At 38.6% G+C, this 17,312-nt stretch overlaps 1 protein-coding gene across 3 annotated transcripts in view; it reads left to right on the top strand.

Annotated features, from left to right (window-relative positions):
• The window catches only part of LOC137266029 (hexokinase-4-like), a 56,895-nt gene extending 40,900 nt beyond the window's left edge, over nt 1-15,995 (top strand). For all 3 annotated transcript variants that reach the window (XM_067801528.1, XM_067801526.1, XM_067801527.1), the window contains exons 4-10: nt 787-1,002; nt 1,644-1,743; nt 4,331-4,523; nt 5,590-5,745; nt 6,347-6,486; nt 6,947-7,080; nt 7,592-15,995. In XM_067801528.1, coding sequence (XP_067657629.1) covers nt 787-1,002; nt 1,644-1,743; nt 4,331-4,523; nt 5,590-5,745; nt 6,347-6,486; nt 6,947-7,080; nt 7,592-7,723 — 1,071 coding nt within the window. In that variant the 3' untranslated portion in view covers nt 7,724-15,995. The remainder of the gene's footprint in view (nt 1-786; nt 1,003-1,643; nt 1,744-4,330; nt 4,524-5,589; nt 5,746-6,346; nt 6,487-6,946; nt 7,081-7,591) is intronic.
• Nucleotides 15,996-17,312: the final 1,317 nt, after the last annotated feature.

The following is a 17,312-nucleotide window of genomic DNA, read 5'->3' as shown; positions in this document are numbered from 1 at the left end:
TATATGTAATGCTCTTTTTATTATCCCCAAAGCACTTTATGTAATACACTTTGTATCATCCCCAAAGCACTATATGTAATGTTCTTTGTATCATCCCCAACGCACTATATGTAATACACTTTGTATCATCCCCAAAGCACTTTATGTAATACACTTTGTATCATCCCCAAAGCACTATATGTAATACACTTTGTATCATCCCCAAAGCACTATATGTAATGCTCTTTGTATCATCCCCAAAGCACTATATGTAATACACTTTGTATCATCCCCAAAGCACTATATGTAATGCTCTTTGTATCATCCCCAAAGCACTATATGTAATACACTTTGTATCATCCCCAAAGCACTATATGTAATGCTCTTTGTATCATCCCCAAAGCACTATATTTATTACACTTTGTATCATCCCCAAAGCACTATATGTAATACACTTTGTACCATCCCCAAAGCACTTTATGTAATACCCTTTTTATCATCCCCAAAGCTCTATGTGTAATACACTTTGTATCATCCCCAAAGTACTATATGTAATGCTCTTTGTATCATCCCCAAAGCACTATATGTAATACACTTTGTATCATCCCCAAAGCACTATATGTAATGCTCTTTGTATCATCCCCAACGCACTATATGTAATACACTTTGTATCATCCTCAAAGCACTTTATGTAATACACTTTGTATCATCCCCAAGGTTCTATATGTAATGCTCTTTGTATCATCCCCAAAGCACTTTGTGACATTATTACTTTTTATCACCCCTCAATGTTTTACCCTTTTTCAGCTGTTTGACCATATAGCTGACTGCATCTTCAAGTTCATGAAGGAACACCAGCTCCTGGACAAGGTCCTCCCGCTAGGTTTTACCTTCTCCTTCCCTTGCCGTCAGGTGGGGCTGGCCCATGCCATCCTAACCACCTGGACCAAGGGCTTCAAGTGTGAGGGTGTGGAGGGCAATGATATAGTCCAGCTACTCCATGAAGCCATCAAACGACGTGGGGTATGTATTGTTGTCCATATTTGCTGACATTCTGAAATTACTGTTAGTATTTTGTTAAATCTTCCATAGCCTGACTATCTGAATTGTCTTTAGTCAAATATAATGGTATGATGATCTGTGCAGGGTATCCTTGTTAAACCACAACACAGTATCTCATTGGGTTGGCACCTTTAAGCATGAATTTGTTCAGGTCTGTACAGGCAGCCCCCCACACACATCAACACGCAAATCACTGTGACTGCAGAATGTTGACAATCATTTAATTTCACCTCAGCTCACATCATCTCACCTCACCCAGGAAGATCTGGGTTAAAATTGGTCTTCAGCAACCCATGTAAGGATCACATGTCACCATATCCCAGCTGGGCAGGTCGATGCTCATTCTGTTGATCACTGGATTGTCTGGTCCAGACTTCAGTATTTACAGACAGTTGCCATCTAGTATAACTGGAATACTGCTGAGTGCAGCATTAAACATCACCTCACCTCACTTCACCTCACACCACCTCACACCACACCACCTCACAACACATCACACCACCCCAAAACACACCACACCACCCCAAAACACACCACCACTTCCTGTTGCACCTTATCACCCATGCCTTCCCTTACTAACAATACCTTGTATTGTGTTTCAGGATATTGAAGTGGAATGCCTAGCTGTGATAAATGACACTGTGGGAGCTCTTATGTCCTGTGCCCACAGTGAGCGGTCATGTGCAATTGGTCTCATTCTTGGTGAGTAGTGAGAAACAGTACTGACGTGACACATACACATGCATGTGAGGACAGAACTCTCTGTCCGGATAACAGGAAGCATCGGGTCCAGTTTAGCAAGCACAATTACTGAATGGAAGTTTAGTTGCACATAAAAATCGTCTGGAAGGCTAGAGTCCTAGTAAACACGGTTCGACTGTATGTGGAACAGATGAATTTCAGAAGTGTTTCATGCATGTTCCATAGTTTGAGGTTCGTATGATCTCTGTGTTTGGTTTTGCACCAGTGAGTGAGTGAGTGACTTTAGTTTTATGCCACACTCAGCAATATTCTAGCTGTATGGTAGCGATCTATAAGTAATCGAGTTTGGACAAGACAGTCCAGTGATCAATAGCATGAGCATTAATCTACCCAATTGAGAGACTGTGACATGTGTCAACCAAGTCAGTGTGTCAGACCACCCCGTGCTATTGGTTGTCTTTTTACAAGTGTGGGTTACTGAAGATCAAATTTGGAACAGATCTTTACGGATCTTTGCATCAATATCTAGGCAAGAAAGGGTAATCATGACATGTTGTGATGATGAGTCTCTAACTGTCTGCTGTTTTAAGGACACATTGTCTCATCAGTTTTCCATTTCGTGGAACAAGTTACTTGTCATTATATTGAATTCATGAACAATTTACCAGAGCTGAAAGCCATAGACAGAAGTGAAGTTCATATGGATTAAGGTATTTAAAATAACAACCAAATACAGAGTATAGATAGCCTGTACACATTTCAAATCCATGAAGTTCACAGATAAAAATGATGAAAACAGCAAGGCTGTAAATATCATGCATTTTGCAGATCAAACCTTTGCTTTACTGTGCCAGACGAAGTTAACGATAGCAATGATTCTATTTCAGTCTATCAAAACGCCACAATTATGTCCTGTGAACTGAAAAACGTGGTGTTTATCATTCAAGCTTTGTCGAATGGAAATACTGCTGTTTTAGCATATCTTTCATATCAAAATAATAGATTATGACAGCATGAGACATCAGTCTAAATAATTGATTACCATTAATTCAACTTTATGGTTCTGATTGAGTGGAAAAATTGTAAACATATGTTTTGAATTGATTCATTGCTGGTAGAGTTGAAAACATTGCTGGACTGTCACCAAGTAAGGACATATTGATTCCAGACAGCTGTTCCCTTGTGGGATGTGTGTAAACAGCTCTGTGACTTCAGTGTACAATATTTCTAATTGGGTGTGGGTGTTCATGTCACAGATGGTCAATGTGTGCGGTATTTCAGAGGTGGTAGATATTCCTGATAACATCACCATTAGGTGGTTATAACAGTCATGTATTCACAGCCTGTGTTACTGATTAAAATTGAAGGTGATATACTATTTGTATATGGTCAATACATAGATTACTTCCGTATCTTGATCTGCTATCTTTATGTTTACAATTGAGAGTGGAAGGTCTCTGGTTTGATACCTATCCTTGTCATACCAAAGGACATTAAAATATGGTACTGGTTGGTCCCTGCCTGGTGCGCGACATGAATGGCTACAGCAAGTACTAGTCGGCTCAGAGTCAGTATAGTGTATGTGAGTGGGGTATTCATGCTTAACTGTGGCATGTTATCTGAGCAAACTAGTACTATAAAACACGTTTACGTCTGTGCTAGTGCAAGCAGCCACACAAACACGTGGAAGCTTTGTGTCAATTGAGCGAAATATTTCTTCGTATGACGTTAAATCCCACTTCATCTCAAAGGTCAGGTGTCTTTGAGAAAGTAACTTGTCGTGACTAATTTTCCTTTTGCCCCCAGTTAATGACATAATCATGATTATGAAATTATGAAAGACGTAGTCAACATGGTATTTGATCTAACTGTTTACAGGTCTGAAAAGTGATAAATAGCAAAAAGAAGATAACTCTACTTAATTACCATTGCAAAATTAAATTGCTACATTTTGAGTATATACAAAATGAAATCCAAGTTTATTTGCAGTTTGAAACCATAAGTGGAAATTATCTAGTAGCCCACAGACAAGTAAGGTACCATTTTTTGATTGCCCAAAATGGAAACAGACTTGTCCTGGGTGTAGGGTGATATTTTATACCTCTGCATTTATGTGATTTCCTGTCAGAAGGTGAGGTGTCTAGTGGGCAGCCTGAGGTCACTGAGATTCTTGGGCACATCATAGGAAACATAAGAAGATGATAGGTGAATCAGTATAATGAGCTTGAGTGGGGTATCTATCTTACAATGCAGCATGGATTCACCTTGATTATTGGTACTAGTAGACTAACAACTAGTCTCTGAAATGAACATATTTTACTGAAACAATGTTAGCAGTGAAAACAAAAATAATATAATGAAATGGAGCCCTGAGACTTTCTTCATTTTCAGAATGAATTTCCTGAAGGTTAGGAAATCTAGACTTGCCACATTTTCTAGACTTGGGTGGGCTTTCTTGGATATATTTACTTCAGGGTCTGAAGACTATGGTACTATAGAACATTATTGCTACTGTAACGTTAACTTTAACTCTATTTTACTAGGGTTTGTGCCTCTCTGTGACTGAATGTATGACTGCATGTTTCAGGCACTGGAACCAATGCCTGCTACATTGAGAAGCTGGAAAACTGTGGTCTATGGGATGCGGACTACGATGATCCCAAGGAAGTTATCATCAACACGGAATGGGGTGCATTTGGTGATGACGGTGCGCTTGATTTCCTGATGACTGACTACGACCGTCTAGTGGACAAGCATTCCATCAACACTGGCAAACAGATGTACGTAGCAGTCATCTGGCAGAACATCTAGAAACCATACACTTTAGTTCAGCGTTAACATATTTCAAATAAAAAGGATTGGGCACAGTTAATCATAACTTACTCTGCCCTCTTTTTGCATCCAATTGTTCTTATAGGCGACAGTTGATGTATGTTCCTTTCAGTATGTAGGATCTGACCATGTCATCAGTTAATTGTAGACAAACATAAGTTTCTCGGCTTTTTGTGCTCAGAACCAATACAGTCCCCAATTAAGGTGATGCTGTTTTTTGAGTATTTAAACAGTATTCATGTACAGCAGTGCCCTAATTTGATTATTGAAGTTAAAGAGGAAATATGTAAAGTTGAATTGTAGATCTAGTACTAATGACAAAAGTCTTGGTGACCTGCAGAATGATACTATTGGCGTGCACACTAAATGTCAGTCACTGCCCAGGGATGGCAATTTTCTGCGAATCTGCGGATTTCCACCAATTCTATTTCAGACTGATCAAGTTGTGAATTGTCTGAACACCCATTTGATGACACAATATTGTTTTCAGCTGAAACTTGATATTCATGTTTCCATCCCTGCACTGCCAAACACTTTCACTTTCCAAATATCTTCATACCAAAACAATCAAATATACGGCAAAATGTTATGGGTGTCAACTTCTTCTTTATTGTTTTCACAACGTTTCTGGGCTATTCTGTGCCCCTTCGTCAGGTGTATGACGAAGGGGCAAGGAATAGCCCAGAAACGTGAAAACAATAAAGGAGAAGTTGACATCCATAACATTTTGTCGTATATTAGAATACCGACTTCTAAATGCCTATCAAGAACCTCAAAACAATCAAACATAGCAAACTTGAAGGGGAGGAGAAACAGCAGCAGACACTATCTGAGGTTTGACACAACTGAAAAATAATGACTAAATGTGGAAGCTTTTACCTTAAGATATCTGTAAGTTTTACACATCAAAGGCTGACATGAGAGTGCTTGCCGCTCCTTTGCAAATACACTGCCATAACTAGTTGTGATGTAACTAGTATGCTATCACTACTCACCCCTTCCTGTGTTTTCCAGCTATGAGAAGATGATCTCGGGAATGTACATGGGAGAGATAGCACGTCTGGTCATGGAGCGTCTCCGCAAAAATGGATTACTGTTCAGAGGTCGTGGCTCACAGGAACTCTCCACAAGGGGGCGCTTCTACACAAAATATGTATCTGAAATTGAGAGGTGAGGAAATATGTTATATGTTCTGTGGATAAGGTTAAAGGACCAAATTTTGTTCTGACATTTAATAATGATACTGATAGTAGTCTCATTAATGCAGACCTATCACAGGAATGCTCACGCTTTTATCAATAGCGCCAACTAATTTGGCTCTGTATTGTTCTCAGTGCCAAGGTTTGGTACCTCCCAGTCTGTTGACTGACTCTTGGAGAATACCAAGGTTTACTGCCAGGATCATGCTTGGTCATGTAAGAGGCAATGAACAAGATTGGGCGTTTAGATTCACCAAATTGGGTGACACGTTATCGTAACCCATTTGCATAGATCATTGCTCGTGCTGTTGATCACTGAATTGTCTGGTCAAGACCACCGCCATATAGCTGGAATATTGTTGAGTGAGGCATTAAACAAACAAAATTGCAAAAGGGTTAAATATTGAGGTGTCTGACTCACCAAATTGGTTGACATGACATTGTATTCAGTTGCGTAGATCACTGGATTGTCTTCTCCAGTCTCGATTAATTACAGATCTTTGCCATATAGCAGGAATATTGCTGAGTGCGGCATAAAACTAAACTCACTCACACCTGTAACATAATTTCAGTGATGTAGATGATGGCTTCAAGAACACAAAGCAGGTGTTTGATGAACTGAACATTGAAGAATTCACAGAGGATGACTGTCGCATAGCCCAGTATGTCTGCCAGGCAGTGTCTACGAGAGCAGCGTACCTTGCCTCTGCAGGTACGTACTTTATTATCAGCCTAGACTTTATTTTGGTGTTATCCTCGGGGATTGTGTGACAGAATGGGTCAATGTGCTCCATGAACTAAAATGGGTAGTGTCGCCACCTTACTTGCATGTTGTTCATTGCATTATCCCATGGCAGGTGTAATACTAAATAGCTCTGTAGCCTAGTGGTTAAAGTGTTCGTTCATTATGCCAAGGACCCGAGTTTGATTCCCCTTATGGGCACAACATTTGAAGCCTAATTCTGGAATCCATGATATTGATTGGAATATTGCCAAAAGCGGTGTTAAACTAAATTCACTCACTTACAGTAATATTCCTTCTACAAATATCTTGACATGAACTATCTAATGGTGTATGGAAGATCATCCATCTCATATCACCACTTAGGTCTTTGTATGTGGCAATATGTCCAGTTATCCAAGTATTTTCATCTGCTTTTAATCTTTCACAGGTATCGCATGTCTTCTGAACAAGATGGGACGTCCTGAGGTTGTCGTGGGAGTGGATGGGTCCCTCTACCGCTTCCACCCACACTTCCATGATCTCATGATGGAAAAAGTACAGAAGCTGGCTCCAGACATCAGAGTGAGTTGTCTCCCTTAGCCCAGAAATTGGCTCATGACCACACTTGTCTTCAGGAATGCTACTTTCAACAATATGGATTTTATCACTATGTTTTAAACATTAATTGCAATTCAGTCATGGGATTCATGGAGACTGATAGACTTTCATGTTGAAGAACTCCCAGAAAAAAGGGGGAATTTCTAAAAAATTAATAAACAAAGTAAACGTTTAAGCTTTGGGATAAGTTAATACCACAGAAATTTCGATACAGAATGAACTTTCCTATTCTAGTTTATATATATGACCTCTTTGTAACCCCAATAGGTTGGGTTAGCGACTAGCATTTCAGACTAATACTTAAATGTATTTCTACTTAAGAGTAATTAAAGTCATTCATATCTGCTATTACATCACAATGTGTGAAGCCCATCTTTGGCGTACCCAGCTGTGATTTTGCTGGAATGTTGATTAAAGCGGCAAACTAACCTCAATGTTTCATCACAAACAATTTCACAATGTTGCTGTGTTGCAGTTCAAGCTCATGCTGTCCCATGATGGTAGTGGAAAGGGTGCAGCCCTGGTTGCCGCTGTAGCCAACAGACTCCGTGATGAAAAGGCAAAACGGATCACTGATGGCATGACGGGGGTCACGGTACAGGATTAATGTTGTGGGAACGTAGGAATTAATTTGTTGTTCCAGACTGTGATAGCTGGAAGTGACTGCTTCTAAAGGACCATCTGTATATTCACAAAACATAGCGAAGCACCAGCTTTCCAACTGTGTAGACTTGAACCAGGAAGTGACAGACTATAGCACAGTGACAGGATTTTTGTGTTGTCCACCATCATCTGATGCCTGCATTGATGACCAACAGTGGGACAAGCCATCAACTCATTATCTGGGCTGTAAGAGGGTAGTTTTCTTAGATTCTTGGGTGATTTGTTTTAACAATGTTGCTACACATCTGGTTTTATAGTTCATTGTCGCAGCGCTATATTCCACTCTACAATCTGTGTGTATAACGCTTGACCACTACAGATAGGGACGGAAAACTTGTACCAATAAGAGAACTCTGTTTGAATGGCTTGGACATGAAACTGGGTTATAACACGTTGATACGGGATCATATTATATTTATTAGTTACAAAATAGACGCCTTGACAGGAGGTGTTGCACAGAAACAACCTTTTGTGTGTGTGTATGTATAAAACAGAAGGCCTTCGTTTATGACTAAGCGTTGAAATGTGTATTTATGCTGTAAATTGAGGTTGTTATTAGCAATGCTGCTTGTGCACGGCAGGGCTGTTGTGCTGCAACTCCTCCTGTTGGTTCGTCTGTAGAAGGACATTGAGTGCACTTGGACACTTGATGAATCTATGGACTGATGGTTTGTAGGATTTTGTTATTGTTGGTTATAGTTGCCACCAGTTGTTGTGTTTTTGTTTAGGATGTACTTGCACTGCTTGGAAAATCAACTTCTTTTCGAATCCTAGAATTTTCTTCTCCAGTTGGTAGAGCAGTTTTATTCACTGAATAGAGTGTTCTTCCTCACTTGATAAAGCATTCTTAATAGAGCATTCTTCCCCACTGTTGAAATCATTCTTTCCTACAGACTAGAAAGTACCTTGTCAATTGTTAGTTTGTTCTTCCTCAGCGAACAGAGAGTTCTCACTGATTACAGAGCTCTTCCTTACTAGGTGGGGGGGTGGGGTAGCCTAGTGGTTAAGTTCACTCATCTCCTGGGTTCGATTCCCCACATGGACAAACTCACTCACTCACTTCCTCACTGGGTATAAATTTCCCTGATATCTCCAGGGTGTACGTTCCGATAAATCTCCACTCTATAATGGATGCATCTATGGCTTTGGCCCGAAAAATTGTTACCACCCATTGCTGGCTCCGCATTCCCAAAGTAGCCAGTCAGCTATGCCACCATTACAACTGAGCTTGCCATTGCCAGGTTTGTTCACAGTGCGACTCAGATTTCAGGGAAATCATACAGACACATTGATAGGTCTGAAAATTTAAAAAGTATATGCAAGATCTCCTGCCTCTTTCAGAGAACTGTGCATGGTTTGTGTGGCGAAGTTTGATTGGTTAGATAATTTAAAAAGTGAATGTGTGTTGTGATTGGTTCGCCGAACTTCCTAGCTTATACACTTGATTGGATGAAAAGACAGCCATGTGAGGTAATACATTTATTTGGCTTAGCCACAGATGCATCCAGGGTATAGTGGAGATTCATTGGAACGTATAGCCTGGAAGTATAAAGGATGAAATTCTTCAGATCTTGTACATATCAATAATGTCTAGCCATTATGCATTTCAAGACAGTATTGGTCAATATTTGCGAAGCCTGGTTAACATGACTGCTCATGTAGAGGAGTAAGTGTGTAGTGTTGAAAATGGTTGTCTGTTTAGGGATGAAGTGAGTTTCAGTTGAACTGAGGATGACGTAAGCTGAAGGACCCACTCATTTGTTTCTTTAGTTCAGACACTGGTCGAGTGTTGCTTTCAGTGGATCTGAGTTGCCTCAAATGATTCTACATTATCATGTCCAGATAGGTTACCTTGTTTGGAGCTGTCTCCCTTCTTCTCAGAAGGGGACTTCCTTTATGACAGGACTATATGTAATTTGAGGGGAGTGGGTAGTGGAGGGATTTAGTCTATTATGTGAAACGACTGACTTTGATTCTGATAATATTGATGATCAAAATGGAACTTTTTTGGAAAGTGACCTCTCTTGTTCCTATGGTAGTATTTGTTGCTGTTTTTCATTTCAACAAAGTATCAAGTGTTCCACATCCTTGAAATTGGTAGCTCTTGCTTGTTCCACTATAAAACGTGTTGGTAGATGTACAGTCAGTAGAGGGCCAGGGGATTTACTTGCATTGTAGAATGGTAGCTGGGAAAATAGCATCTGACAGAATAAATGTGGGGGATGATTCTGTCATACATCACATCTTACACTGTGTCATGTATCAGAGCATTTGTGTGTATTATCTAGACATCCAAGCATCTCATTGGCTTCAGAATCTCATAATGGTCATTCCAGTGCTGCCCTTAGAACAACCAGATTGATGGTATCAGAAACATGCACACATTGTAATCTTGATGTATTGTTGTTATACAAAAAGTCATCAGCTAGTCACTATGAGCATTGTGAAGCAGTATGATGAATCAAGAGGATTTGTTGAATTTTTAAATACTCACTGAAACTTCCAAGAAGATCTTTTGTTTTAATATTGAGACTTGTGCGTATTTGTCTCTTTGAAGGTTGGGACCTGAGCTTGTTGATCTCTACAAATCAAGATCTGCATATTGTCAATTTGATTGGCACTAGAACTTTACTAGCTTACTATCATACATCGGATTCAGGGTCAAATACATGCAAGCATATTGATAAAAGCAAATGTCTGTAAACCCTCTGTTTTGCTTACACCACATGTCACAGTTACAATGGGTTTCTGAACATCTTTACAGTCAAGTTGCAGTTTGGCAAAGCCGATGTTCTGTATTCCTTGCCTTGATTTAACTGGTTGTTGTTTAAACTGAACTTCCTTACTGAGGTCATCCGATGGCTCTTAAAGTGTTAAGGAGTAAATAAGGACACAACATTTTGTGTCTTTAGTCACAACAACTGTCATAAATCAGTATTACAGTATAGGAGTGTCAATACTATGAGAGAAGTTACGAGATCTAAGGCTTGTAAGAGCTTTTTGAAATGGGACCTTAGGAAGAAACACATTCATTGTTGAGAATTTGAAATAATTAATTTCTTCAGTCCAAGAAATTGAAGGCTGTGCTTGTTATCGGCCAAAGTTCTTGGAAATAAGTTAAGGCGTAGCACATGTCGTAAGTCTTTTTGCCCCTTAGTTTTTCCCTTGGACCCTGCTTTTTCATAGCAATTTGCATGTCTGCTTTTATATGCTTTACCCCCAGTCTTAAGTTGGTCATACTTCAGAGGCAGACGTGTAGTCACCCTGGATCTTGATCCACAAAGCTTTTGTAACATTACAACCTGTGGTATCTCTGTAGTTAATTATAGGCTTACGAATGTCACAGTACTACAGGTATTTTGTGGAACGGGACCTTGGATCTTAGTGAACCACCATATTGTGCTAAGACACTGTAAGAAAGAAACCTCCATGACCCATTGTAGATGGATGACATGCAGGTAGCAATTAAGTTGCTTCCCCTTGCTGTTCCAGGATCTGTTGTCATTATTATGCACGGTTTGTTAATATCATACCGGTGAGTTTAAAGTCATAAATGTCTCTGAACTTGCTTTATCCACCCCAAACTGACAGGCTTTAACTATCCAGAAATATTGGTCAGGTTTGACCTGCCTCTCTTGTTCTCACTTGAACAAAGGTAACTTTTGGGGCAAGATATCTCTCTACGATAAAATATGTGAAGACTTTTAGCCCCAAGTTATGAACAGATTTAAATCGGTACATTTGTGTAAATTTGGTTTAAAATAAGTTCCCTGAGGCCAGTATCTCCACAGATTTTTACGCTTTTGATACTTTTTGAGCATTTTCCCTTAGAATTTTTCCCTTTAATCCTATACATGCATATCATCTGTAAGTAATTTCTAGAATTATTGACCTATTCTGTAGAGCTTTAGTTTTCAGAGGTGGATAACTGACATTGCTGGTGATATGTGTGTGGTTTTATCCAGCTCCATGATATATACATATTACCCAATAAGGTATTGAGAAAATACTGCATATCTTTGTTTTGTACACCTATTTTAGGTTGACTACTACACTGTCGTCCATGTATATATGCAATGCCTGCCGCAGTGTTGCTTGTTTCTCCCTGTGAGTTACGTACTGTTATTGTTTCAGTGTACAGTTGTTATACACTTTAAACAGCAGGGGGATGCTGGGACTGTCTCATAAGATATTAATTAAGGAATGTTTTATATGGAAAATGAATTCGTTATGAGAAGACTGCATATATTTCTGCAATTTTTTTACAGCAAGAAAATATACAAAAAAATTTTTTTCGCAATTTCAAATGATTTTGTTGCTACATATATTTTTCCTTTCCTATTAACATCCCTAATGTTATTTATTTGTTGTACTTTTTTTATGAACTAAGGAAAAAAATCCTCTTGATCTTAGAACCATCTTGGTGCAGTGTCAGTCGTAACTCTCATTTTTTAACGCTGGCTTACGATGGTTGTTGTGCTAAGATAGATTTGCAACACTGGGCCCAAGTATATAAATATGCTAATGCTAACAAGTACATGTATAGTAAATTATTCTGACCTTTTTTAACTCTCTTAGCGCTAAGATAGTTGTAAGTGCCATACTTTAACTTATGACTATCTTAGTGCTAAGAGAGCTTCAAAAATCTAGGTCCTGTACCTTTTGAGACAGTCCCTCTCCTTGCCTTGTTAACTATGCACACTCAACACTTAGGGTGCACTAATAGTGATCTCTGGATGTGATACATGGGGAACATAGTCTGTGTGAGGGAATATGTGTTTGTGTTGGTGTGACTGTGTGAGGTGTGAATACACGATATCTGTGCATGTTAATGTGTCTATACAAATGTATACTCAACAACAAAAAAGGTCAATGAACCCCCCAATTATCAATATTTTAGTATCTGATAGTCCATGTTGAGTTCCTTGTAATACTTGAATATTGAATATTGAGTTGGCAATTGACTTTTTGTGTTGAGTATGTAAGGAAATATTTAGCTCTGCAAGGTTCCACTGAATTCTTTGCTTTTTGACACGCTGCAATCGCAATGTTATTGCATTTAGAACAGTTGGATTGTGCAGTCATGGCTTTTGTGTTTGGGGATTTTTAAAGTATCTGAATGTATTTATTGCTTATTGGCACACAAGATATGTTTAGTCTTTTGATGAGAATGCCATTGTGAAAGTGTTTAGCTGGTAGTAATGAGTCAGACTGGCTGTGTATCACTTAAAAAAGAGACGAGACCAAAGTTTCTGTTTCTAATATAGATTAAATATATATGTATAATGATTTTTCCATTAGTTACTATAAGGGTCAAGGTCATGTTTACATGTTTTGTGGAGGTGAGAAAATTGGGCATGAAATCCCAATTTGATTGCTAAGAATTTCTTTGTAAATTTGAAAGTATTGTGCATTTAAGTGACATCCCAGTTTGATTGCCTACAATTTCTGTCTGTATTTTATGTATTGCCTTGCACATGAGTGAGTCTGTATGACAAATGTGTATCAAAGTATGTACAAACTGACAAAGATGACACGAATGTCTACAGAGTCCTTGCATCTGCTGGTGTACCCCAGTGGACAATCAGTAATGCTTGATGTGTTTGCTGTTTACCTAAGCAGATTTTACAGGCAAAGAACAATCGTGATAGGTATAATAGCCATGAATTGAAGATACAAAAATCACCTTGAAATTGTAAATGTGACCCTGCACCTTTCTTTGTCAGGGTTTAAACCAGTCATTCCAGTCCTGCTGTGAACCAACCCATTGTCCTTCTGTTAACTTACACAGTAACATTGTACCCCTATTGTTTACAGTTTTATGTTTACACACAGCTTATTAGTGCTAGCAGTGGGTATATTACATGTTATCACCCATGGTAAGTTATGAATTATTTTTAATCTTTGTTTGGTATCATGTATTTAACTACATTTATTTACCATCTTAATTTATGGAGGCTGGATTACTGCCACTAAGATCATTGAAATACTAATTCAATCCTACAACATGTGTATTGTAAATATTGTATTAAAATAAGTTGTATTTACTGATTCACTTTTATTATTTTTTACAAAGCATTTGTATTTTTATTTTGGAACATCTAATGATTTTGTTCAAATTGTTTTGTGGTGATATTGCGAAGGCACTATATTTTCTAGTAATTTGTTTATAATGATCAGGGGGTTTCACAATGAGGGAACAGCATGGTATTGTCATGAAGATATTGTTCCTGTTATATGCTGAAGAGTGACATTTGTTTTGCATGAAGAAAGAATGGTGTTATCTACGAGAGTTGTTGTAAATATGATTGTATAGATAAGCAAATTTAATTTACCAGTGTTTGTTCATCCTTTTTTTTTCAGAATTGTACATAAAATATCATGATATCTGTGTATAGATGGTGCATCCAAAACAGATAACATCTCATTTGTGTTGCAGATTTGTTGTAGGAAACTAAATTATAAGGTGTTTTGTAACATCAATAAACCGTTGCTGAGAAATAGACTGTTTTGTATTGAAAATGATGTGTTATTTTGGGGTGGTGGGGTAGCCTTGTGGTATAGGAGGTTGCTTGTCATGCCAATGGCCCGATTTTCATTACCACATGGGTGCGTGGTTCACAAATGTACAGTGGGTGAAGCTCATGTCTCCCCAGCCTTGATATGTCTGGAATATTGCTGAAAGTTACATAAACCACAACACTCACACTCACGTCTACATCAAGCACACACAAGAGAACTAGCAGAGAACACCAGTCTGATAGGGGTGTAAACTTTCTCACTTTGAAAGAATGAGCCATATGTTTGTGTTACCAACTACAACTCACTTTTATTACCACATCTTGTGTAGAAGGGATAATGTTTTTTTGGGTTTTTTTCACATCTTGAATGATTTGAAATAAATAAAGGAAAGTACAAGTAGCATATTGCCTTGCTGTTGTATAATGCTGACTTGACTTGACAATTGGGTAAGTGGGACATAGTTTTGCAGTGTACCAGAACTCCATGACATCAATAAATTCCAAATATCAATTAGAACACACCATTAGTTCAACTAAGGTAATTATCCATACTTGAACATTAAGAAGAAACATTGACAATCTTAAGATTTCTTTCTATACTTAAGTCATCGCCACTGAGTGGCCATGTGTGACTCAATTTTCTGAGGTGTGGCGATTTGCAATACAGAGTAGTCTCCCTTTGACAGACTGAAATGGCATTGGTATGATCCCCAGTTTGTCTCAGTTTGTTTCTAGGTTTACCTGCACCAGGTGTTGAAACTTACTCATATATGGTTATTAATGAGGAATGTTGCAGATGTATCCTGCATTACAATGACACAGACTTTCATTATGTCATTTATAGATGTATATTTTGATGTTCTGTTTATTTGTGTGGGATTACATGAGAAATAGATAAGTGAAAAAGTTTTTCATTTTTCAACATTAACATATCTTACTAGGTTTTGAAAGAGACTGGTCATTTATTACAGAGGTGTGTATGTGTATCTGTCTGTCTGTCTGTCTGTGTGTGTGTGTGTCTGTTTGAGAGAGATTGTAAAGGGTTATGAATATATTTCAACAGTAGAGAAGGGGACACCCAAATCTATCACAATTACATGTGTATGCAATGCATGTGTATGCTGGGGTGGGTTTGGGGGTGATGGGGTATTGTAAGTGGAGGTACATGTGGGTGCCATGATGAAATGGAACTTGTTTTGGTGGAAGAGATAGGCAAAATGTTTCATAAATAGTTGGGGGGATGGGATAGGGACGGGTGGATGGAGTTATGGGAGCAAATTATGATAGTCCCCAGTTCACTTGTCTCTCCTGTCCCCCTCGTGATAAATAACCAGTCCCTTACAGTGATAGATCCCTCTGTGTAAACATTGGTCAAATAGAAATGTACTTGTGTATGTCTTGTTTATGACAGTCTCAGTAAGGTGGATATTACAATGATGACATGAGCAGGATGATATGCGAGTGGTTATCACACAGCAGGACAAAAGGAATCATTTGTATCAAACGTGTCAACAGCTCTATTCTGACAATAGCAACTTGCCAGTGGAAATAGATATTGTTAGCTTTGGCTGTTTATTTATATGCATATCAGTTATGTTTGCAACATGCTTAGCATAATCACCAACTGCTACATTTGTTTGAAGGTTGATGGAATTGTCATTTAATGGAGATGAAATAAAAATTCGACAGCCATGAGATGGTCAGCTTTGTCTTGTTTGAATCTCTAAATTCTTTAACTCTAGAGAGGATAAGTGTCATGAGAAATATGTGTTTCCTAGCATTTGGGAACTGATCCAGACCACTGGCCAGGGAGTGGTGGTCTTCAGTAACCTGAAGATACATGTAGTAATTATGTAATGAAGTAATAACCGTATTTCCTTAAAACTAACAACAGTGATTATATTGCCAGTCATGACTCATTTTCATGTCCGTATTGACATAGCACCACATGGAAGTGTCACGTGTGGATGTATGACTTACCTTCAGAACAAGGAAACTACGTACACGTGGAATCATTGTTTCACTGATATAATGTCCTGTTCTAAAGAAGTTAATGTTGAAGTGCCTTTGGGAACAATGAACAACCTAACCTGCAATGCCCAACTGTCGTTAAGGGACAATGTTCAATGGCTATAATCGGACAAAGTCCATAAGGAAACAATGTGTAAAGCTTTCATAAGAGAACAATGTACCACTGTCAAAAGATAACAATGTTCAACTGCCATAAGAGAAAAAAATGTCCAACCGTCAGAAGAGAACAATGTTCACCTGTCATATGGAAACAATGTCCAACCGTCATAAGAGAACAATGTCCAACTGTCGTATGGAAACAATGTCCAACTGTCATAAGAGAACAATGTCCATCCGTCGTATGGAAAGAACTGTCATAAGAGAACAATGTCCAACTGTCGTATGGAAACAATGTCCAACTGTCATAAGAGAACAATGTCCAACTGTCGTATGGAAACAACGTGGAACTGTCGTATGGAAACAATGTCCAACTGTCATAGAACAATGCCCAACTGTCGTGTGGAAACAACGTGCAACTGTCATAAGAGAACAATGTCCAACTGACGTATGGAAACAACGTGCAACTGTCAGAAGAGAACAATGTCCAACTGTCGTATGGAAACAATGTCCAACTGTCATAAGAGAACAATGTCCAACTGTCGTATGGAAACAACGTGGAACTGTCGTATGGAAACAATGTCCAACTGTCATAGAACAATGCCCAACTGTCGTATGGAAACAACGTGCAACTGTCATAAGAGAACAATGTCCAACTGTCGTATGGAAACAACGTGGAACTGTCGTATGGAAACATTGTCCAACTGTCATAGAACAATGCCCAACTGTCGTATGGAAACATTGTCCAACTGTCATAGAACAATGCCCAACTGTCGTATGGAAACAACGTGCAACTGTCATAAGAGAACAATGTCCAACCCATCAAATGAGAATAATGTCCAACTGTCGTATGGAAACAACGTGGAACTGTTGTATGGAAACAAT

The sequence above is a fragment of the Haliotis asinina genome, chromosome 15 (assembly GCF_037392515.1).
Source record: "Haliotis asinina isolate JCU_RB_2024 chromosome 15, JCU_Hal_asi_v2, whole genome shotgun sequence".
NCBI classification, from domain to species: Eukaryota; Metazoa; Mollusca; class Gastropoda; order Lepetellida; family Haliotidae; genus Haliotis; species Haliotis asinina.
This window is presented reverse-complemented; position numbering and strand designations above follow the sequence as displayed.